At 29.9% G+C, this 24,073-nt stretch overlaps 4 protein-coding genes across 8 annotated transcripts in view; 2 read left to right on the forward strand and 2 right to left on the reverse strand.

The window, feature by feature from the left end:
- Positions 1–2,741: 2,741 nt before the first annotated feature.
- On the reverse strand, positions 2,742–9,776 carry LOC119678342 (ras-like GTP-binding protein Rho1). Its single transcript, XM_038090126.1, has 5 exons — positions 9,562–9,776; positions 8,913–9,073; positions 4,272–4,421; positions 4,125–4,205; positions 2,742–3,407 (listed from the first exon to the last, which is right to left on the reverse strand). Exons 2-5 carry the CDS (start codon positions 9,066–9,068, stop codon positions 3,216–3,218), a joined length of 579 nt encoding a protein of 192 aa, XP_037946054.1. The 5' UTR covers positions 9,069–9,073; positions 9,562–9,776; the 3' UTR covers positions 2,742–3,215.
- A 3,120-nt stretch (positions 9,777–12,896) lies between these two features.
- Positions 12,897–17,906, forward strand: LOC119678339 (polynucleotide 5'-hydroxyl-kinase NOL9-like). Its single transcript, XM_038090118.1, has 4 exons — positions 12,897–14,136; positions 14,196–17,316; positions 17,387–17,526; positions 17,591–17,906. The coding sequence occupies exons 1-4, from the start codon at positions 12,993–12,995 to the stop codon at positions 17,851–17,853; spliced, it is 4,668 nt and encodes a 1,555-aa protein (XP_037946046.1). The 5' UTR covers positions 12,897–12,992; the 3' UTR covers positions 17,854–17,906.
- Positions 17,907–19,229: 1,323 nt separating this feature from the next.
- Positions 19,230–19,612, reverse strand: LOC119678343 (39S ribosomal protein L34, mitochondrial-like). Its single transcript, XM_038090127.1, has 2 exons — positions 19,578–19,612; positions 19,230–19,513 (listed from the first exon to the last, which is right to left on the reverse strand). Exons 1-2 carry the CDS (start codon positions 19,598–19,600, stop codon positions 19,291–19,293), a joined length of 246 nt encoding a protein of 81 aa, XP_037946055.1. The 5' UTR covers positions 19,601–19,612; the 3' UTR covers positions 19,230–19,290.
- Positions 19,613–21,794: 2,182 nt separating this feature from the next.
- The window catches only part of LOC119678340, a 72,407-nt gene continuing 70,128 nt past the window's right edge, over positions 21,795–24,073 (forward strand). For all 5 annotated transcript variants that reach the window (XM_038090119.1, XM_038090120.1, XM_038090121.1 and 2 more), the window contains exon 1: positions 21,795–22,133. The gene's annotated coding sequence lies outside the window, so the exon portion shown is untranslated. The remainder of the gene's footprint in view (positions 22,134–24,073) is intronic.

Below are 24,073 nucleotides of genomic sequence, written 5' to 3' on the forward strand. Positions count from 1 at the left end.
ATAATTTCAAATAGTCAGTCAAAAATTCAACTAATTAAAAAATAATAAAATTTTGTTGTAATTTACTACTGTTCAATAAGCCGCTCTATTAAGGCAATAGGTGCTATAAAAAAAAATTGTTTCTTTCATCATAAGTGACTTTAAAAATCAAATTCTATAAATAATTTAGATTGTTATAGAGGATATTAACAGAAAATGATGATAATACAACAAAATACAGTTATTTCAGCTATTTTTTAGTATATAATTAGTGATTGTTCAACGGTCTCTCCCAATAATAGAATCTATGCTGCTTTGTACGTGATAAAAATGATTCAAGAAATTTTTGGCAAATATTGTATCCATGTTGATATTTTTTCCGTCACAGTACAGTTTAATTGATACCATCTAGGTTAGGTTCGGAAGGCGCGTGCTAACCGTTGTCAGCACTTCCACTCGGAGGCATATATTGCCCATTGTGATGCCCTCAAAATTGATACCATCTAACTCTTTTATCTAAAATATATTCATGGTGAAATTTATGTCTAACACGGAATAGCTCTGTTAATGACACGACTCTTTTATCTAAACTATATTCATGGTGAAATATATATCTTATACAGGATTGATCTATTAATTACACTTAAATCTTGTCTAAATTTTATCCATAATGAAATATACTTACCGTAAAGAATAGATGTATCAATGCTACTTCCCAATATACATTATAATTTGATTCCAATCGATCTTTAAATCCGCCTCATTAAAGTGACTAGATCCTCCGTCTTTATCCAGGTTGATTTTAATTCAAATTCTACCCATCCCCAAATCCATTCCTACTCCTTAACAATTTTCTCGTCACACTACTATCACTACTATCACGTTTTTGTTCTTACTTTCTTCTTATTTACTTGATAGATCTCCGCGGTTCACATAAATACCTCACCACATAAAACCTAGTCCATGCTTTCTGCCTTACATAAATCTAGCTCGCTAGATATAAAACTTATCTGCTCTCCTCTCTTCCCTTTATTACTAGAATGGAGTTACATCCGCTGAACGTGGCTGCAATTTTCAATAATTATTGTTGGTGTTGTTGTTGTAACCCGCTGAGTAGATAACATGAAAGAATAAACAAGACAATCACATGGGTAGGGATGTGAGTAGGTAGTGGCTGGAGTGAGATGGAGAGAAAAAATAAAATGAGAAGGTTTAAGTGAATGGGGTGTAATTGAACGTTAGCGGAAAAACCTGGTCACTTCAATGAGGTGTGTTCCAAGAACGGTCAGACCTACGTCCCGGAGCCACTCGTCGCTAGCTACGATATTATATATTATTTATTATTTTATTTTATTTAGTTAAAGGTGCTCACACAGGCCTTTGAGAGAAGCGGCATTAATTCGATATGATCACACAAATTCAGGTTATGGTCTAAGTAGATCGTCAATAGACTATAAGAGATTTAGGTCGTGTGCGAGTTAGGCTAAGTTGCGTTCTAAATGAGGGAAATTCTAAGTTGTGCCGATAATGTAGTGATGTGTCGATACGTGTTGATAAATGGCTAAACGTGTGCAGTGCAAAAAATCCCAAATAATCTCCCATTTGGTTTAGCAACAACTTAGCCTAACTCGCACACGTCCTTAATAGAAAATCTTAATAGAAACTAAACTAAACACCCTCCAAAGGGACTTCACAAAGAGACTTTGATAATCATTCCTAAGTCTCAAACTCTGTGGCTTTCGATGCTTTCCATCTAGCGCGAAAAAAAAAGATCTCCGCGGTTTAAAATAACATCAGTGATACTTAACTCTTATATCGAAATAATATAATTACTATATTATTATCCTTAATAGATTGTTTTATTGGAGTTTTATTTTTTTTGTCAAATAAAAAATGAAAAACATTCAAGTTAAGTTTTTTGATTTTTTATTTATATTTATTTTATATAATAGGTATGTATTAGTAAAATATTTATTATAAGATTATTATGCGAAAAGCATAACAGACACGTAAAAATTAAATTAAAAAACGAACACCAACCTTATTACACGAAATCATAATTTAATTTAAATAATTCAAAACTCATTAATTTAGGAGAAACATATCGAATAATGTTTATGAACTAAAATTTAAAATCAAATTTAGAATAGAAACAACAGATACGACTTTTGTGTTAAGCAAAAAATAATAAATTTGGATTGGAAACATTGGACTTTTGAACACAAATTGCTTAAAATAATTCAATATTTTTACTGCTTTTAGAAAAAATATAAATACAATTTCAAAAATAGTAAACATTGTAAATTGTAGTAACTGTAAATTGTTGTATAGTAGCGTAAATACATATTACATATTATTATTTTGTTTATAATATAATAAAATTTAAAGTAGCAAAAATTATTAAATTTGTATTTTTTTGTTTTTGTTTTTTGTTTTTCTTTTCATATTTTTTATTCATACAAAAAAATCAAATATTCAAATATTACAAAAAAATTAAGACAAATATAAAAAATACAATAAAATCGCAATAGATTTTTTGTGTTTTTCACTTTCACTTATTGTTTCAAAAGAGATAAATTTGTATTTCACTCTTTTAGTATATAAAAAATATTATTTTTGTTATTTAATTTATTATATGGTTTTTATGAGTTAAACATTTTTTATTTAAATTTCATTGGCGGCTTACTGCTTTATTGAAAAAGTTATCAATTAAAAATTAAATTATAACAAAAATACATAAACAAACAATTTTTACAGTTCCGTTACCGTTAATTAGAAAAAGCAATTAGAAAATATTAATTTTTGTCTAATTTTGTTTTGTGTGTGATTTTTATTTTTATTTTTTTTTTCTTGTGTTGTTGTTTTTGTTTTGTTTTTTAAGGATTTGGATTTTCATTTTGTGTTCGATATTGAAAATTATATTTAGATTATTTACTGTTTTTATTCATATATTTTATTTGGATATAGTTTCCAAGGATATTTTATTTTTACACTTTGCTTTGAAGTTCTTTCTTTTCGCCATATTCATTTTGAACAATTCAAATATGTGGTACATATATACTTTATGGTAAAAATTTTTTAATTTGTGTAATTAATTTTTGTTTTTAATAAAATTAAAATGAATCATTGAATAATCAAATACGCTTTAAAATAGATACTCAACTTTGAAAAAGTAATTAAAGTAAAAATTTAACGATTTGTGTTGTATATATCTGGTGTGTTCTAATTTTGCTCTTTTAGAGCAAAAGGCATTTGGTCTTCTTCCTCTTTTTGACTTGCAATGCAGCTCTAGTAGCTGTTTCAAAAACGTCTCGAACGCCCTCTTTGGATTTAGCCGAACATTCCAAATATGCGAACGCGTTAATTTTTTCTGCCATAGCACGACCTTCTTGAGGTTTGACTGGCTCTTGTTTCATTTTTGCAAGATCCTAAAAAAACAAAAAATAATATGCATAAGTTTATTATTATTATTATTATATAAACTACAAACTTAAGGTTATTTATTGCAATAGCCTAAAGTGTGGATTCACATTCCGTGTGTTATTAGAAATTTGAACAAACCATTCAAAAAAAGCGAGAGGCGATTAAAGCAATTTGTGTAATAATTCCAGAAGACTATAAATTTTTAAGTAAAAATATAAGGACAATTTTCTAGCCAGAAGGTGTTAAGAAGAGTTTGAAAACAACAAACACATGTACAGCAGCAACAGATTAAGCAGTTTGACATCAATCAAAAGTCAAGAATTTATACTCCTTTAGTAAGAAATTTAAAGTGTGGTAGGGACTCCGTTAGTAGGGAGTCTTAAGTGTAGACTCCTTCAGTAAGGAGTCTTAAGTGTGGACTCCGTTAGTAGGGAGTCTTAAGTGTGGACTCCGTTAGTAGGGAGTCTTAAGTGTAGACTCCTTCAGTAAAGAGACTAAAGTGTGGACTCTTTCAGTAAGCAGTCTAAAATGAGGACTCTCACAGCAGGTTCAATTAGAAATTTAAGAGACGAAAGAGAAAGTAGTAAGAGACATTTTCTTGTCGTTTTCGTAGGAGTTCGAAAACAATAAACGTATGTACAACAGTAACAACTTCAGTGTTGAGCAATAAATAAACATTAACTTGTGTAGTGTGTGAACTGAGAGTTTAATTGATTACTTACTCTAATCGTATTAGGATCATTTCGTAAATCCTTTTTGTTTCCTACCAAAATGATTGGAACATTTGGACAAAAATGTTTGACCTAAAATGAATAAAAAAATACATTTAATATTTCTTTTTAATTAATAATTAGTGATAATGTTGTTACCTCAGGGGTCCATTTTTCAGGAATATTTTCTAAAGAATCGGGTGAATCCACTGAGAAACACATAAGGATGACATCTGTATCCGGATAACTCAGTGGTCGGAGTCTGTCGTAATCTTCTTGGCCAGCAGTATCCCATAATGCCAGTTCAACCTGTAAGAAAAAAGGATAGTGTTTTTAAAAATCGCACTTTTTAGATAAATGATAAAATATAATTTATATATAATAACTTTTTTATAAACAATTTACTTTTATTTTAAAAGACTACACAGCCACCACAAGATTTTTGTAATAACCACTTGTGAAGTCCCTTTGGGGGTGGTTGAGAACAACAGAATGGTAATAACACTAACAAGGTTTAGAGGTTTTACATATATATTACACATACATAATAGAATGTTTGAGATCTATCATTTAGAAATAAAATTAAAATCTAATTAGATTAGTTTAGTTGAGGTTGAGAAGAGACTCATTCATACAAATATCAGCACTTCCACTCACAGTCACCTATTATCTATCCATTCTACTGTCCTTAAGTTGTAAATAAACTATTAAATAATACAAAAATTATTTGTTCGTTGGAAATAATATGTTTTTTGGTTATAGAAACTGTTTATTGTTCCAAAATTTTTCATAAATAAATTAAAAAAAGATTATTTTTGCTTCATTTAAGACAATTTCTTGAAAATATTGACAATAATACATAATAAATAAAGATCACAACTGCAATCTAGAGACTGGAAAACACATTTTTCTTTTATATTTTTTTTACGTTTTTATTAAAAGAATGTTTTATAGAAACCATACGTTTGGAAAATATATTTCAGAGTTACAGAGACCAAAGGTCTTGTTTGCTTTGTTGTTGTTGTTGTTACTGTTCTAATGTCAGTACCTATCACAGACCCAGACTAAATTACTCAGCTTTAAAACCACTTGACTTTTGATATGTTTCTTTGCTTATCAATACATTCCTTCAAAATTATTATTTCAACGGCTTTCGAATTGATTGAAAATCATTCTCTCTTCGAGTTGCATGCTTGAATTACTCACAAATCAAATTGATCACATCATCAAGTTTATTAAACTCAGGTCTCTTATATAAATATAAGATCTGTTTTTTAAAAAGTGCCGTCTTACATAAACATAAAACCTTTTTTAATAGAAGTCTTCGGTGAATTCCACAAATCGTTTAGCATACAATCAATGGGAGCCAATAGATCACAACAAAGCAACATTCTATTTTAAACAACCTTATGAAACAGAAATACGGATGACTAATACGTGCATTTAGCAAACCGATTAATGATATATTGAGGTGCACGCAAATCTGGATAGGGTAAAACAATTACTAGAGAAAGTGGAAAATCTTTTAATGAATTATGGAATCAATTAATGTCTCTTTGTTGAAACAATAAGTTTATTCACTGTTTAATAGAAATATGTGATTTTATTTCATAAACATGTAATCATAAATTAATAATATCATTGACTTGATTTTTTATTTTATTTAATTATTTACATTTTGTTATGGAAAAAAAGAGGGAACCCAAAAAACATTTATTGGAAGATATACCAGAAAATGTATAGCAATAAGCAATAATACGGCAAATTATAATGAAATTTTAAATTCATTAACAAGTTTATAAACATTTCGTATTTTAGAGAATTTCTATACTAATAAACAGAAAAAATTAAATATAAAAACAAACATGTTGAAGTTGAAGACCTTATATTTATTGAAAATAAAATACAGGGACAATTTTCAAGGTCCCATTGCAACATCTTCCAATATCTCTGACTTAAAAGGAGCATGTGATAATACAAATAAGAAATAAGTATGACATACGTGTCCATATTGAAAACTTGTTGACTTCCTCTTGTTCCATAGAATTCAATTTATTCTTAATTCAATTTATGTATATATATCTGCGGGGTTTCATTCCAACCTATATATATATATCCGCGCTCCCAATCCACCTATATATGCGACCTTTCAATCCAATCTGTATACAGTCCAACTTCCATAACTCGAAGTACCATTTTGCAAAAAAAATGTTTGACTTATGGAGTCTTCGAGTTAGAGAATTTTTTTATATTTGAAAGAAACTAGAATTACATTTAAATAGAAGTTATAGTGATTTATAGGGATTTAAATTTTTTTTTTTCTTATTTTCAGTAAAAAGTGATTTCAATTTATTCAAACACTTTTAGTGATCATAAGTTGTAGTATTATTCTTTTGCAAATAAAAATTTGAATGAGTCTTCTACTTCATTCTTGGAAGGCTGATGAACACTTACATCCGTCGAACCCTCATCATTACTATCCGTTGCGCTTAGAATTGGATCCACTATAATGAGATATATACGAAGCTATAATGCTCAATAATATCGTCATCTGTAGGAAAGCTTGATGTACAAATTCCATTGTCAAGCTCAATAAAATCGTTAAGAGAAGCATTGGAAGTTATTTTGAAAAAAGGGACTTCCTCTAATACCAAAATGGATTCATAATTAAAACAAAAGTTCGACTAATAGAATGCACTTTTCCACATTCCTATTGGCACGTGACAGTATTTTTATTTGAGTTATGGAAGCAGAATTGTATGTAATTTGCTCTCTAAAACACTGTTGGACTCTTTTTAGTTCGAGTTATAGAAAATTCGAATTATAGAAGTTCGAGTTATGGAAGTTTGACGATATATACATATGCGCAGTCAACATAAGCGATATATATATCTGCAACCTCTCAATCTAAGGTATATATATCTGCGCCCTCTCAATCTAACCTATATATATTTATATATGTGTCCTATCAACCTAACCGATAGATATATCTGCAAACTCTCAATCTAACCTATATATATCTGCGCCCTCTCAATCAAACCTATATATATTTATATATGCGTCCTTTATATCTATGCCCTCCCAATCCAATCTATATATATAAATATTAATGTATATAATGTATATAATATATATATGTTATATATATATAATGTATATATATAATATATATAATGTATATAATGTATATAATATATATAATGTATATAATATATATAATGTATATAATATATATAATGTATATAATTTATATAATATATATAATGTATATAATATATATAATGTATATAATATATATAATGTATATAATATATATAATGTATATAATATATATAATGTATATATGTATAAATATAAAATACATAAACATAAATTTTAACATATATAAACTATTTTATAAATATGGTATGTAGGTAAATGGATGAACGTCTGAATCAAAGTCATTTTAATGGACATAAATTATACTAAACTCTAAAAGCATTGTTTCTTATCAAAGCTTCTGGAGAAAAAATTCTGTTTTATTATAAAAAATAAAAAAAAACATGTTTCAATAAACATATTTTATTATAATTTCAACAATATTGTACTTTATATAGTATATGTATATATATATATATATATTGATAATTGAATGAGACACCTTATTGAAAACGGAATTCCTTTAGAGTTAATCATCGAAGCGATTGTAAGCAAGATTCGAAATAAATGAAGCAAATAATTCAAGTACAACAGAGAATTCTTATCTCAATTAAACTGAAATGTGAAATGAAAAAGATACAATAAGAAGTTGTGGAAATAATTGCAAATGTGAAATTCTTTGGAAAAACGAACGCCAACTAAAAATTATGTAAACCACAAAAGAATAAAACATGAACGAAAACTGACGAGTAAAATAAAAAAATAAATAAATGAAACAAAAAAAAAAGCTCTTAAGAAAACAAGATATATTAAATAAACAGAAAATCTGTCTACACACAAACGTACAAACATACAAACATACGTGAAGAGGAGGTAGAATGCTAGTCTGTAGTTTATTATATTTACAAATGAAGTTGGTTTTTTTTTTTTTATTATTTTTTGAAAATTCTTTGAGTCCTACGGAAAGGTAGGAGGGTGAACTTCTAATGGTAATTAAAAAAAAAAAAAGAAAAAACCGTGATGACTTAAGCAAAATGTTAAAGAAATGCGCAACAAGATTTGCGTTCTTCTACATGTGAACATATGAAGAGTACTGGGCTTGCGACGGGCGTGAGTCACACGACGCAATACATATGAACATGTCGAATATCCGGGCAGGGTGAAGTGATAAAATATACCAAAGAAATATGAAGGAAAGATACTAAATGCACAAAATCATTTCAGACTTCAATTAAAAATTTTTTTTATTTTTATTTTTACAAAATAATTTAATTTAAAAAGAAATAATATTTTATAATATAAATTAATTTTTTTCTTTTTTTTTGTATTTTCCTATTGCTGTTAGTGATCTCAGACTGGCTAGTCCAGTTCTTATTGTCGTCACTAAAAAATTATTAATCTATGTTTGCTCAACACATAAATCAATTAATTCGCCGCATTTAAGCCGAAAAAACGCAGCGAATAAGAAGAGAAAATAAAAAGTAGCAAACATCAGACAAATGACGAAGCAAAGCAAATCGACAAAAAAAGAAAGAAAAAAAAAAAACTGCGATGAGCTTTAAGGGAAATCTTTAGAAAATTTTAGAAATATAATGCTCATTAGAAATAAACTAATTACTTTTAGAAAACAATTTTCACTTTAAAAAATTTAACACTTCTTACCTGCTTGCCATCAACTTCTATGTCTGCGACATAATTTTCAAATACCGTAGGCACATATACTTCAGGAAATTGATCCTTACTGAAGACAATTAATAAACATGTTTTACCGCAGGCACCATCGCCAACGATCACCAATTTTTTGCGAATCGTCGTCATTGATTCTAAAAAATAAATTTCATTATACACAGAATCAACTTTACAACAAACTTTTTTTTATTCACAATTTATATTATTAAAACAAAAAAAAAAAAAACATTCCACACACAATACGTGAGGAGACACAATATGATTTTTCAACAACGATTAAATATATTTAAACAAAATTTCACAAGACGATTGAGTAAATATATATGTTTGTCTGCTGTGTCGCTGCCATCATCGCTACTGCATTGTCAACTTATTTCATTTCTTTTTTCATTTGTTTTCAAAATGTATAAATTTTTTTATTACACTATTTTTATTAAACACAAATTAAATTAATTAATAATAGTGTTTTATTTATTACTATTATTTTATTTCAATTCACCAATAATTTATTAACAATAAAAACAAATTCATCATTCGATCTGAACTACAAATGTATCCTCCATTATTCATTCGTGTGTGGAATTTTTTTTCACTATTTTCACAGACAATTTTTATCACTTACAAAATTTAATATTAATTGCAAATGCGCAAATATTTTTTATCCTGCTAATATAATGGCACGAGAAGTTTGCTAATATGTACAACTGCCGTATTTAACTCGTATAAAAATTATAATCAAAAAATTTAAAAAAATTATTGTGTCACGAATTTTTCCTTCTCATGCAAGTCTTCTAAAAATGAACAACGCCTTTAAAATAAGTGACGATTATGACCGACGTTGAACGAAGTTTTAACGAAGCAACCAATGGCGGCAAATTCGCTCCGGTTGATATGTTTCATAAACACTCAAATATAATGTGAAGTATGTTCAATACACAACAGCTGAAAAATAACGCAATAGATGTCGCAGGTTATTATCCTCATATAATGCAGAAAAATTCTAATCTCAAAAGCATAGCATATCATTTTTAAGCTACTTTAACTTCATTCTTTCTTCCTTTTCTCGCTTATACACAATTTTAACTTACATGAACTGGATTCCCTAAAGGTGCGTTTTAGTGAATTTAAGTCGCACGTTTTTGCTTTCGATGCTTCCCATTAAAAAGGTTATATTAGGCCTTTTCGGTGGCTCGCAAGTACGGCAAAAAATGCATGTTGGCCTATGTTGGCCACGCGAGTCATTGGCATCACTGTTGCAATCTGTCATATGTTTTGTTTTGACAAACAGCAAATCTTGTATATGTGCATATAAATCAAATATATTTTTATAAAAATATTATAAAATTAAAATGAACACGGAATCAAAAGGAATGGTAAGAATATTGGAAATTTAAAAATAAAACACTAAGATAAGTAAATTTTTGTAGGTACTGTCGACAAATTAAATGATATAAAATAAATGTTACTTGGTAATAACTAACATAATAAAAAATTCAATGTGCTTAATACTTACGATTTCTCCATTCTTATTATTTCTTCGTTACTTTTCAAGATTTTTCAAATTTTTGAATTCTGTTTGAATTTTTATTTCCTCAATTTTTGACATTTGATTATACTATTCGTTGGAATTTTCAATGAAGGTTCACAATAGTTCGCTTATTGCGTTGGTAACATTTTTTTTTTACTGGCCGATGTGATTGGCCAGCATAACTATGCTGGCCGAGGTAGAGAAAATAGTGTTGTTGTTTTGCATACATTGCGGCCAGTATAGGCCTGCATAGGCCAACAACTTGCTGTTTTTTGCCGTACTTGCGAGCCACCGAATACGCCTATTGTTTCCACACATATTAGCAGATGCTAACTTCTGCAGTAAATTTATATTGAAAGCAAGATATATATATATAAATGTGCAACATGATAAAAAAGAACTGATATTTTAACAAACAAAATATAATTTTTTATTTAATTAAAATACTTTTTATATATATCAATAATAATATAGTTTTTATATATATCAATAACAACTAAAACATTACTGATTTTAGTATACATATTTTTATTTGTATTAGTAAATTAGAAAATTTCATATAAATTTTATATATAAAAAAATCATGCTTTAATTTACTCATTGAATTTTAATTAATATATCTAATGAATAAACTGCCAATGCGATTATTACAATTAATATCAAAGTCAAAGCCATTTATAATTAAATCAATAGTACGCTTATATTATTGCATATAAATTTTTATTTGTAGCATTAAAAACGTATTTAAGGTCGTGTGCGAGTTAGGCTAAGTTGCGTTCTAAGGTCGTGTGCGAGTTAGGCTAAGTTGCGTTCTAAATGAGGGAAATTCTAAGTTGTGTCGATAATGTATTGATGTGTCGATACGTGTTGATAAATGGCAAAATGTGTGCAGTGCAAAAAATCTCAAAAAATCTCCCATTTGGTTTAGCATCAACTTAGCCTAACTCGCACACGACCTAAATGAGGGAAATTCTAAGTTGTGCCGATAATGTAGTGATGTGTCGATACGTGTTGATAAATAGCCAAATGTGTGCAGTGTAAAAAATCCCAAAAAATCTCCCATTTGGTTTAGCATTAACTTAGCCTAACTCGCACACGTCCTAAATTTAAAAATATTCTTAGGTAGCATTTCCCGCAAACTTTTAAAAGTGCAATCACAGGTTTCAGTTTAATTAACTCTATAGAGATAGGTATGGAGTCAATTCAAAAACAATTCTAAACAAAAGTAAAAAAATTGGTAAATAAAATAAAGTAAATTATAAATTATAATTTAATACTTATAATTAAAATCAATTATAGGCCTTTTCCTTTATAAGCATGTCGCAAAAGAACAAATAAAATAAGCACTACTTTCGATGGCAACTCTGAACAAAATGGAAATTTTGTTAAGCTTATGTTATATATGCAAAACACGTAATAAAATTTAAAGTTAAAATTTCGAAAATGAAATATAATTCTTTGCAATTATTGGTAAGAATATTTTTTTTACATGATTGTGAATAAAATATAAATTTTCATGCCTTTTAAAAGTAAAATAATATATAGAAAAAATAACGTATTTGTTACGAACAATGACGACACGAAATACGAAAAATTAACGAAATCATTCGTTGACAGTTAATTGAAAATTTCGTATGTACTTCCAAGAATCGTTCACAATAGACGAATTTTCAATCTTCACTACCATACGATTTGAGCTGCTGATTGGTTAAGTGATTTCAAAAAAGTTGGACTATATAAACTAGCAGTGTTGTTGTTTCATCATATTTTTTATGTATGCTTACAAAAGAAAAGGCCTATTAATAATTTTGTCCTGAAATCAACAACTCTTTAATGTTATTTGACAATTGAAATGTTTTTGACATTTTATGTACATAAAGGATTATGTTTACATGCAAATTAAAAGTGAAATTCAAATACTATAATACAAAAATGCAAGCTAAAAATTAATAAAAAATTATCAAAAATAATTATTAATTCTTATCAACACACGTTTTCAAAAAAAGGTATATACGTTATTTTTAACCATTTCCATCAATTCGATATCGGAGTTCTCAACATATACGTAGCAGTCAAATTTTATTAACATGTTCGTTTGGTCATAAAACTCGAGCAAAAAATTACAGATCAAGTGCAAATTCCGATTTGCTAATAAAACAACGACATTAATAGTATAGAAAATAGATCTGGTAACCCTGTTAAATTAGAGTAATGACATTTTATCAGTACTAACATATTCTTTTCAATTTACATGTGTTTGGCATATTATTAAATTTCAAATTGTCTTCAAAATTAACCGGAAATATGATAGAAAATCCAGAAAAAGATAGTAGTTATTTACGAAAAGGTTTAAAAAAATTATTTGCAAAATATGACAAAAATCATTAATAGTTAATAGAAAAGAGATCTGGTAACCCTGTTAAATTAGAGTAATGACATATTATCAGTACTAACATATTCTTTTCAATTTAAATGTGTTTGGCATATTATTAAATTTCACATTGTCTTCAAAATTAACCGGTAATATGGTAGAAAATCCAGAAAAAGATAATAGTTATTTACGAAAAGGTTTAAAAAAATTATTTGCAAAACATGACAAAAATCAGAGCAGTCAAGGTAGTAAAAAAAAGAACTCGAATGTCGACAACGTGACAAAGCCAAAACAACAACAAAAAAACGTGAAGTTAAAAAATTTAGAAAATTTAGAAAATAACAGCCAAGAAACTTGTAAGTTAACTAGTGAAAACTTATTAAATGAAAACAATAGCAAAAGCAAATTAAAGAATTTGTTGACCAACAAAAACAGTACCGCAAAGTTAAGTAACAATCTAAACTCAAAAGAAAAAGTGGAAAGTACAATCCTTGATGGAAAAAAAATTTCAAACGGCAAAAATCAAAACAAAGTTCCACTTCCAAAGGTAAAAGAGAATACTTTATTGAATAAAAATTATTGGGAGAAATTAAAAAAAACAACAAAAAAAGATTTAACATTTAATTTGAAAGAGAATTCTGTGAACCCCAAATCTGATGCGCCCATAAGTAATCCAAAAGGTCCAATTTCTACTAGTAAATTAAAAAAGAATAAAATAAACGTAAAGCGTAAAAAAATTTCCAAAAAAAGTGATAGAGTTTTGGAGGAGTCTAAATTGAAAGCCGATTCTGATTTAACTAAAGATCATTCTAAAAAGAAACAAAATGCAGGAGATGCTGTGCCAAATACTGTCAGCAAAAAACGGAAGCTTAAGAAAAGAAAGCTTCATAAAGAAAATGCAATATTGTTGGAAGGCAAATTCGCTAGAAAACCTGTCAAAAATCGTAAAAGAAAACGAACAAAATCCTATAGTCCTAATCTAGAGGAAATCAAAAAACCAAAGTGCACTGAGGTTTCATTATTACCACCTAGTACTGATGACAGCGAGTTTGACAGTTCAAGTAGTTGGGTGCCTAATAGCACCGAAGACGATGCAAGCTCAGTACTACACACTGATTCCGACTCCAACATTAGTTCTTTTTATACAAGTGACGACGACATCAGTGATTTGTCCTTTAACAGTGAAAGCTCAGAGTACTGCACACATTCAAGTAGTGACAGTTTAACATTTCTCGATGAAGATAGTTTAAATGATCCTGATTATCAACCTCCGGATGATATACAAATAATTAAGAAAGGTATTTTTGCTTTAGTTAATTTTAAAAAATCTGATTTATACTTTTAAAATTAATTTCAGGTATGGCAATTAGTCGAGTTTTAAAAGAAGATGAAGTCCAATTTGGGGAGGCGGACGAAATACAAATTGTAGAGCTTACGGAGGCTGTTAATGTAAAAAGTATTATTCAGCCCAAATCATGTCATATAAATGAATTAAAAAAGTTGAATATACAAAATGTAAAAACAGAAACTTTAATGAATAATAATATTTCTGTAACATCAGTCGAAATGAACATCGATGACGATTGTCCAGACTTGGTGCCTATATGTAATGATAGCAGTTTTGAGTCGAGTCTTGGTGGAATTTCGTATATTAGTAAAGCAGATAAGTGTAGTATCAGTTCAACAGGAACCAATTCAAAAAGCTATGATATAGAAGAGACTGAAGAAGAAGAATATGAAGTTGAGAATGAGTGTAAAGAAAGCTATGAGCATGAGCATATGTCTGAGGAATACTCAGGGGATGAAAATACATTTAAAAAAGACTCAGAAGATGAAGATACATATAAGCAAGACTCAGATGGTGAAGAATGCTTTGAGGAGGATGAAATTTATGATGAGGACTGCGAATTCGAAGATATGTATGAAATAGAGACTGATGATGGATCAGGTATTTCATGTGAATCAGTAGAGCAGGAAGATGATTGTTCCGATGATTCCATGTCTTCAATTGATATCTTAACAAAGTATGTAAAACCGACTATAACAAGAAATAAACCTGGGAAAGTAAATGTTGACATCATAGATGGATCAAACTGCAATATTATCAATTTTCCTTGCAATAATGACTCTGAAAGCGAAGATGTTGTGGAGATTAAACATTCATTTTCAAACAATATCAGTAGAAGAGAAGTAGAAAATTGCAAAATAGTGTTTATTCCTATAGTATCAGAACTTGAGTTACGCGATGAAACAACGGACAGCGAAAATGAACTGCAAGGAACTCCTGACATTGTATCGCTTTATGAAAACAAATCGTTTAACGAAAATGCAAAATCTTCCGTTAAGATATCAGTAAAAGCGAATAATTCTAAAAATTTGTCAGCACGAAATTCACGTTTAGTTAATACAACAAGGAAAGAAGTAGCGGAAACAGTTGAACCGAACTCTGACACAAGTTCATCGATAGATAACGACATGGTTTCAGTAGATTCGGAGCAAAATTCTGATGCAGCTGATGCTGAAAGTAACGATAGCAGAGATATAACAGAGGATCGCCTTGAAGCTGGAACAACTTGTACTATTGGTAATGTCAGCAGAGAACTAGTAAATATGGATTCAGAAGATTTGGAGGAAAATTCTGACGCAACTGATGCTGAAAGTAACGATAGCACAGATGTAACAGACGATTGTCTTGAAGTTAGAACAAATTCTACTACTAGTCAGGACAGTAGTAAACTAGTGAACATGGACTCAATAGATTTGGAGCAAAATTCTGATACAACTGATTCGCAAAGTAACGATAACACAAATGTAACAGTGGATCGTCTTAAATCTGTAACAAGTTGTACTATTGGTAATGACAGCAGAGAACTAGTAAATATGGATTCAGAAGATTTGGAGGAAAATTCTGACGGAGCTGATGCTGAAAGTAACGATAGCATAGATGTAACAGACGTTTGCCTTGAAGTTAGAACAAATTGTACTGCTAGCCAGGACAGTAGTAAACTAGTGAACATGGATTCAATAGATTTGGAGCAAAATTCTGATACAACTGATTGTCAAGGTAACGACAGCACAAATGTAACAGTGGATCGTCTTAAATCTGTAACAAGTTGTATTACTGGTACTGACAGCAAAGAACTAGTAAACTTAGACCTTAATACTGATACAAAACATATTTCAATCGATGTATTTGCCAGTAACAATCATTTGGATTCCACAGCATATGCTGAAGATTCAATTGTAGAGCCGCAGCATTTAAATTCAGTTTTTTATCACTCCTTTATAACTAATCAGGTTTTGGTTCACTTAAAAGAGCCAATAAGCATTTATGGAACAGTGATATTGACGTCAGTAATTGGTTCAGTAAGCGTCTATGGACATACTCCTCAAAACGGCAAAGAATTTCCGATTTTTTCTCCTCGCGGCTGTAGTACTGTAGAGATAATACCAACTACAGTAAAAAATGTAGACGTTGTTTTGGAACTGAATAAACTCAAAGGCACTTTTATTTCCAGAGATTTAAAGACTATAGAAGAGGAATTTATCCAAAAGAAGGATGCTATTGTGCTTCTCAAATGTAATGAGGGAAGCAAAAAAGTTGTGCAGATTTTTAAGGATTGCATGAAGGAGAATGTTTTTCCCAAGTATAAGCAAATTTATATTCAAGGAAGCACCTGCGAAAGCAATACTTTGCTAGAGTGCATCATTAATAAAAATAACGAAAAAGCTTTCAAGATACAGCCAGAGTGGAGCACATTGCCTTTAAAAGCCGAAACAAAAATTATGATCGTTGGCGGAAAATCTGTTGGGAAATCAACTTTAGTACGTTACATGATAAATAATCATTTAAATACACATAAGCGCATACTACTAATTGATTTAGACATTGGACAATCGGAAATGTTTTTGCCGCAAACGGTATCATGCTTTGTGATCGATGAGCCATTGCTAGGACCTGGCTTCTTTCAAAACAAGCAGCCTGCGAAGGCATACTTTGTGGGTCACTCAAGTATTTTAATTTGTAGTCATCGATATTTGAGCGCAGCAAAACAACTTATTGAGTATTGCCACAATAATGAAAAGTACTCCAAGTTACCTTGGGTTATCAATACAATGGGATACAACAAGGGCTGTGGTTTGGAACTGTTAGCCTTACTATGTCAATACTTAAAGCCAACTGACGTCGTGCAGATTCAGAGCAACAAAGAAATAAATAATTTTAACGAAATATTGAAACCCGACATTATGGCTGGGGCATTAAGGAAACCATACATTGGAGTTGAATTTATTTTGAATGAATCTTATATACCAATGTATAGTTTGCATATATTAAATACAGCAGTTGCGCAGGATAGTCGTTATCAAAAAGCCTGGGATATGAGTGCAAAGGACTTGCGATACGCAATGATTTTGTCAAGACTTAGTGTGGTGCTTTCCGAAAGTGGAGAAGGCTTAACATCTAATCCACCACTAAAGTAATATAAATTAAAGTTAATTATAAATTAATGCAAGTATTTACCTTAAAGTTATGTTTTTCTCTTACAGAGCCAAGTTAGCAGATGTTAAAATATTGAAACCATTTGTAAACGGTGTTGATCCACAAACGCTTTTGAAGTCAATCGACACAAACCTAGTTTATTTATGTCGAGCTGAGGATGTTTTACCGCCAGAATGCTACGGTATAGGTAGGTTGAGATTTGGTTAACCCTTTAAGTCTTCACATATACCAATATTTCTCTTGTTTTGCAGGCATTGTTACCGGTGTCGATTATACATTGAATCTAATATATTTATTGCCTGCTCTGCCTTATGAAAATATGGAAAATGTCAACTGTATGGCGCTTAGTGATGTTCCAATACCAACGGCGCTTCTAAAGCAACAAAGTAAATACTCAGAACATGCTGCTCCACTACTGTACAGTGCAGTCGACACGAAGACTTTTAAGTCAGTTAAGCAAATTTATCATCGTTCGGCAGAATTTTTAACAGGAAATCGCAATAGTTTGTTGTAAATTCGTTGTACAAATAAATAAAAATTATTACACGTAAGATCTTCCTAAACACACAAGGTGCTTTCAATATCACAGAGAAAGAGTTTCTTATTGTTTTTTCTCTATTCAGTCATTTTTTGTCTATTCTATTGGGTGATTTGTAGGGTGTTGACTTTAGGAAATTACAATAAAAAACCTCAGGTGTTTTGCCATAAACGTTTAATTTGTTTTAAGTAAATAAATTAATTTTTACTCAGAAAAAGTGCCCTCCAAAGAGTGATGTTCTTTAGGAGAGTCTTTATTGTACTTATTATTGTTATTATATAAAATCTTTTCAGTACTTCATTTAAGTATAAGCTAAATGGCCAAATAAATCAATTGATTCATTAAAAGTTTACTTTTTTCATTCTAATATTATGATTATCATCAACAACCATCTTTAGGGAATTATTAAACTATATATAAAATAATAAAATAAACAACAATCACACTTGTACATGTTGTTGTTGTTGTAACCCGCCGGACCTGAAAGCAGATAACATGAAAGGATTACAAGACAAATACATGAGATAAGGAATAGAAAAGGTGGGAGTAAGTGTTGGGATGAGGGAAGAGGGAGGGGTGGGAATAATTTGAAACTAATCAGGATCCAGTCGAAGAAACTTGTACATAATTCTCTTTTGTTACTTGAGCCTGTGCAGTTATCTATACTTCTGTTATAGTTAGGTCTTATATTGTAGGGAATTTGTGAGATAGGGAACATTTCTGGAAAGCACCATTTATTTTGTTGATTTTAGTGATATTATATTTCTACATCACTAAGATTCGGTGTATGGTTAGAAATGATACAATTAGAACCCAGTGCTGGGTTAGGTTCTATACAATTGCAGTTTTTAATACTATGTCACCACGTTTTAAGTTCATTTTTCGGAGTACACACATCATTTTATAACATGTACCCGTCACCTTTACATATAGTCACCTAAGTTGGAATTTTCTATATTAATAAGTTTTGTAAACAATACACTTTAGCCATTGCGTTGTGTTGTCTTATATAACAAGAATACAAGTGTTTTTCAAAAAAGTGGTTCCATCTAATATTTTCAATGTGAAGAGTTATGAAACGTGACGATAGTTGGACGTATATACTAATAAATTAGTTAAGATCTTAATAAAATTATTTTTACAATAAAACGTATTTATTAGGTTTGTAAAATATTGAAACGAGCTGAGTTGATGTCAGTAAAGACCGGTCATGCGCTGACTTTCTAAATTGTGCTGAACACTTTTTACAAAATATTTGCTAAAACTTTCAATCAAGTAAATATCCTTACATACGTATTAAATAATTCAGTTACATTTAAAGACAAACAATTTTATTTATATATTTAAAAAAAATAAGTTTTAATGAAAAATGCTTCAAACATTTGTTTATATAATTGCACGTTTTAAATAAACCTAATGGGAAAGACAATGTTTTCCTAACAAAATTCGTCGCATTATTATTTTTCGTCCTCCTGGTGTAGACATGCGTTGCTCCCAACCGTGAACATTAATCCGTTTAACTTCACGTGGTTTTGGGAAATGGGTACGAACCTTCGCTTTAATCACGGCACGGTTGAAAACGTGAGCTTCTCTGGTGAACAATAATTGCGCTGTACTAATTGCAGACGCACTTACTCTATAAGTTTAATTAAAATTATTATTTATTGAAATATAAACAAAAATTAATAAAGATTTTATACCTTTGTAATAAATTAACGAACATTTTTGATATTTGTTTTGAAAAGTTACAAAAAAAATTATAAACAGCTGTTTTAAATATCGAATAAACAGAGATGTTATATATTTTGATCTTATGCACATTGTAAAATGTTAGATTTCTAATCTATGGTCATAAGTCTTTTATGGTAATATCATGTTTTCACTGCAGCTAAAACTATTTATGTTATTTCAATTAAGATTTGGTGTTTTCCGTTGGCATAACTTAATTTATGCATGTGAAATAGTTTTATTGTCAGAAAGTTCTGTAAAAGTTTAAGGAGAGGTGTTATTGGTTTACATATTAGGTCTGTTCCACGAGCTACTCATAGTAAAACATGAGTAAAACAGAAGTAAAATTTACACAAAAATACTTGAAAATTTGCTGATGGAACGCGCTTGTGTATACACAGTGTTTACTCAAAGTTACTATGAGTAGCTCGTGGAACAGACCTATTAATTATAAGCAACTGATATTAAGGTCGTGTGCGAGTTAGGCTAAGTTGATGCTAAACCAAATGGGAGATTTTTTGGGATTTTTTGCACTGCACTCATTTAGCCATTTATCAACACGTATCGACACATCACTACATTATCGGCACAACTTAAAATTTCCCTCATTTAGAACGCAACTTAGCCTAACTCGCACACGACCTTAGTCTAACTCCCACACGTCCTTAGTGTTGTATTGATGGTAGAAATTAATAATTTTAGCATGAAATATGCAGTTAATGCTAACAAATTAATTTATAATGTTTATGAAATTGATTACAACATACAATAAAAGTTGTTTTTGAAAAGAAAAAACTTTGTTATATACTGGTACGAATTTTTTTGCCACTGACTTTTTGAATTTTAAAAATTAAACATATAATTGATATAATAAATCATAATAAATTCATCATTTGTATATTTAAATCATTTAAACAAAGATTTTATTAAATATTTATACTAAAGTGCATATAAAACACTTTAATTTCGCAAAAATCTTAATTTCCTTTTCGTTTCAGCAAAAAATTTTGATTTCATTAAAAAAATAAATTTTGAAAACACTGCAAATTTTGATAGTAGTGTAAATTTTGAAAGTAGTGTTAATTTATAAATTTGAATAAATAGAAAAAACTGTAACTGTTATTAATTTAAAATACAGTGAAAAATAATAATCCACATACTTGAAATCTACGCTAACAAAATTATTGAATGCCATCCTTTTATAGTTATAATAATCAACTATTAAGATTTCCCAGATACAAATGGTATGGATCATGTAATTTTCAACAAAAAAGATTTGATTTCTTTAATTTGGGGCAGTACGAACACTTTTCAAGTTAATCTAATTTGATTAAACGAAATTAAGAATATTTGGCTTTCTAAACATAGTATTGGTATAAAATATTTAGTTTTAGGCCGTGTGCGAGTTTGAGTAAATTGAGGTAAAGTAAATTGAAATTTCCTAGGGATTTTTTGCATTACACTTATGTAAATATTTATTTATTGCATTTATTTATTATTTTTGGTTACAAGTTTTCAAATTTATTTATATATTAAACATTTTATAAAATTATCACAATGGTAATATCTGATTTACCTAATTTTTATCTAATTTACCCTAGTCGAAATTCTGATTTACCTAATTTTTATCTAATTTACCCTAGTCGAAATTCTGGTAAATACCAACATTCGCTGCCATACGGACATAATTTAATATTTCTCTCAATTTACCATCAATTTACTTGAACTCACACATTGTCTTAGTTTTACTGCCTTATTATAAACGCAGTTATTTGAGTTTCTTGCACTGAATGTACCTATAGTGGTAATTTTCGTTGAACACATCCAACCATACACAAACTTGTTCTCTCTCAAGAAGAGATAAATATTGAGTTGCGTTGCAGCTGTCATTCAACAAAACAAAAAAATTGCCGAAACGTATACGGAAGTTTTTGTGTATCACGTAAAAATGCAAATAAAATAGAATTATTGAAGTAATCAAATAAAACAGGTGCATACTGTGAAAAATAACACCCTCAATATTATTTGTTTATACAATCTTTACAAATGCTGTTACTTTGTAAAAAGGCAATTGTACGAAGGAACTTCACAAACAACAATCATCAGCAAAAAAGTTGCTGTCAGCGCTCTCTACGCTCACTTTCCGCATTAACAGCCAAAAGTAATCGCTGCTCGTGAAAGAGTCCCCCATTCAATAATTGTGTGTTGCTCCATCAACACCGCTTGCTCGGATAGTTTGTGTGTGTAGTGTTTTGTATATACAAGAAAAAGCCTAAAATAAATGAAAATCTTCAAGTTTCAACTCGAATCGAATGTGAAGAAATTAAAGTGAAAATTAAAGAGTGCTTTTTGTTTTTCTATTTTCTATGTGCTAAAAACAAACATAATTGCATAAAATCTAAAAATATAATTTTTGAAAGACTGAATTGCAACCGAAAACGTACACACGAAAAATACTTCGCCAACTTTTTCAAAAAAGAAGCAAGCAAGCGTTTATTAAAGGAATTTGGCAAAAGGAGAAATATAAGGTAAGGAATGGAGGAATGGCGAGAGGACGAGCGCCCATAGTAAAACCTGCACTATTTGTGGTACGAAAAACGTATTTCTGTGCAGAGCAGGGGATGTGGGTGGGTAGTGACGGTTGGTTGGTTGGTTGAAGTAGTGAAGTTTTAAATTTAGGCATCAGGCATCAGGCATGGCATACGATATGAGCTGAGCAAACATATTTAATGTGCGTGAAGTGTCTTTAATTTTAGCAAAAGTAGGCAAGAATAATATTTCTTTTGAAATGTTGACCGCTGGTGTGGTATGATATGGTGTGGTGTGGTGTGTTGTGTTGGCGCTGCAGATCCTTTTCCGTCTGACATGTGCACGAATTATGCACCCGTTCCACCTTTATTTATAAATGTTAAATATGTGTTCAGTACACTTCACTTCGCTCAAGCGGAAAAACAAAGTGAAAGAAAATCGATTTTTAATCCTGTAAACAAAATACCTAAATTGAATTTTCAAAAACACGGAAGTGGAAAGAAACATCACCGCTGCCTGCCATTGCCAACTTCTTTGCCAACACCGTAAAATCATGAACATAATAACAGCAACAACAACAGCAACAACAACTACAATAAATGCTGCACAGACCTTATCGTGGTGATGTAGCGTTTGTGGATGCGTAGACGCTTCTTCCCCTTTGCTTTCTTCCACTTTTTGCTTTCATTTGGTTTGCGTCCGTGTTCAACGGCATAAAATAATGCTGTTGATGTACGAAGTCGAGCAGCTGTATGGAGGGGGTGTTTGTAGGGGTAAGCGCACCCGCAGCGCGTAAATTGTAAACGAAAGCGGCTGTTTTCAGTTGTGCTCGTTATGTTTAACACGGTCACCCTCGTCTTGAATTTCTTTACCAAATTTACCGCTAACTGCAGTGGACCAGTGTTGGAAAATGTTTTATGCGATTTTATTTTTAAATGTCTTTATTATTTTTGTTTTGTTTTCCTCTATTTTTTTTTGTTTTTTGAAATAATGATTTCCCCATATAATTAAATGCTGCTTAATTAAATTTATAAGCCAAAACTTGTTAAGGTTTTTTGCGGCAAAGAAAAAAATTGAAATCGCGTGACGGTTCGCTTGAAGGTCTGCCACACATGCGAATATTTTCACGTCCTTATTGCTGCGCAAATATTTAAGTTAGTAAAAAGCTAAAATTCTTTAAGTTCCGACCATTAAAATTCATAAATAAAATGGGAAAACATATGCATATGTTAAAGAATGGGTGCAGCTTCTATCTGTTAATCAGGTCAAAATTAACATATGAATTCCAACTGCATTGCACTGTGCTCTTTGCAAGGTGATGTTTTTTCATTGGGCGAGTAAATTAAGTTGCCACCTTTTGGGAACAAAAACCAAAGTTTTCAGTATATCTCTAAAAGAAAAAAAATGACAACTGTCCTTTGGCTTAAAGTGCTACTGAAATGCATAATTATTCTAATAAATTGCGTACTTCTTTCATTTATGTCATGTGTAGTATATGCAACCTATAAGCTCTTAACCTCCGGGACCTCTTACTCTTTAGCGATCAGTAGTTATCAGCAGTTAAGGTAACGAAAGTTTTTGAAAAAATTATTATTTATTTTTTTAATTTAAATTTTTTATTATTTTTTTAAAGGACCAACATTTTTTAATAATATTTTGTTTTTAAAACGGGCTATAGTTCAATAATACACTTAAAAAATTTTTTTTTGTTTTAAAAAAGTTTCCGTTAAACCAATAGTTCGTCTATATAATATTCTTCTGAAAAAAAGTTTTTTTATAATTGTCAAAAGAAAAGTCATTTTATTTAATGCTATCACACTATATAATGTTCGCATCTGACAATTTTTATATTTGACATAGTATGTGAAATGTGTTGTTTCTTTATGGTAAAGATCACTTCATAATCAAGTTATAAGGTGCTTCAACCTAGGAGTTGCGG

Source organism: Teleopsis dalmanni, chromosome 2 (genome assembly GCF_002237135.1).
Source record: "Teleopsis dalmanni isolate 2A chromosome 2, ASM223713v2, whole genome shotgun sequence".
Classification (NCBI taxonomy): domain Eukaryota; kingdom Metazoa; phylum Arthropoda; class Insecta; order Diptera; family Diopsidae; genus Teleopsis; species Teleopsis dalmanni.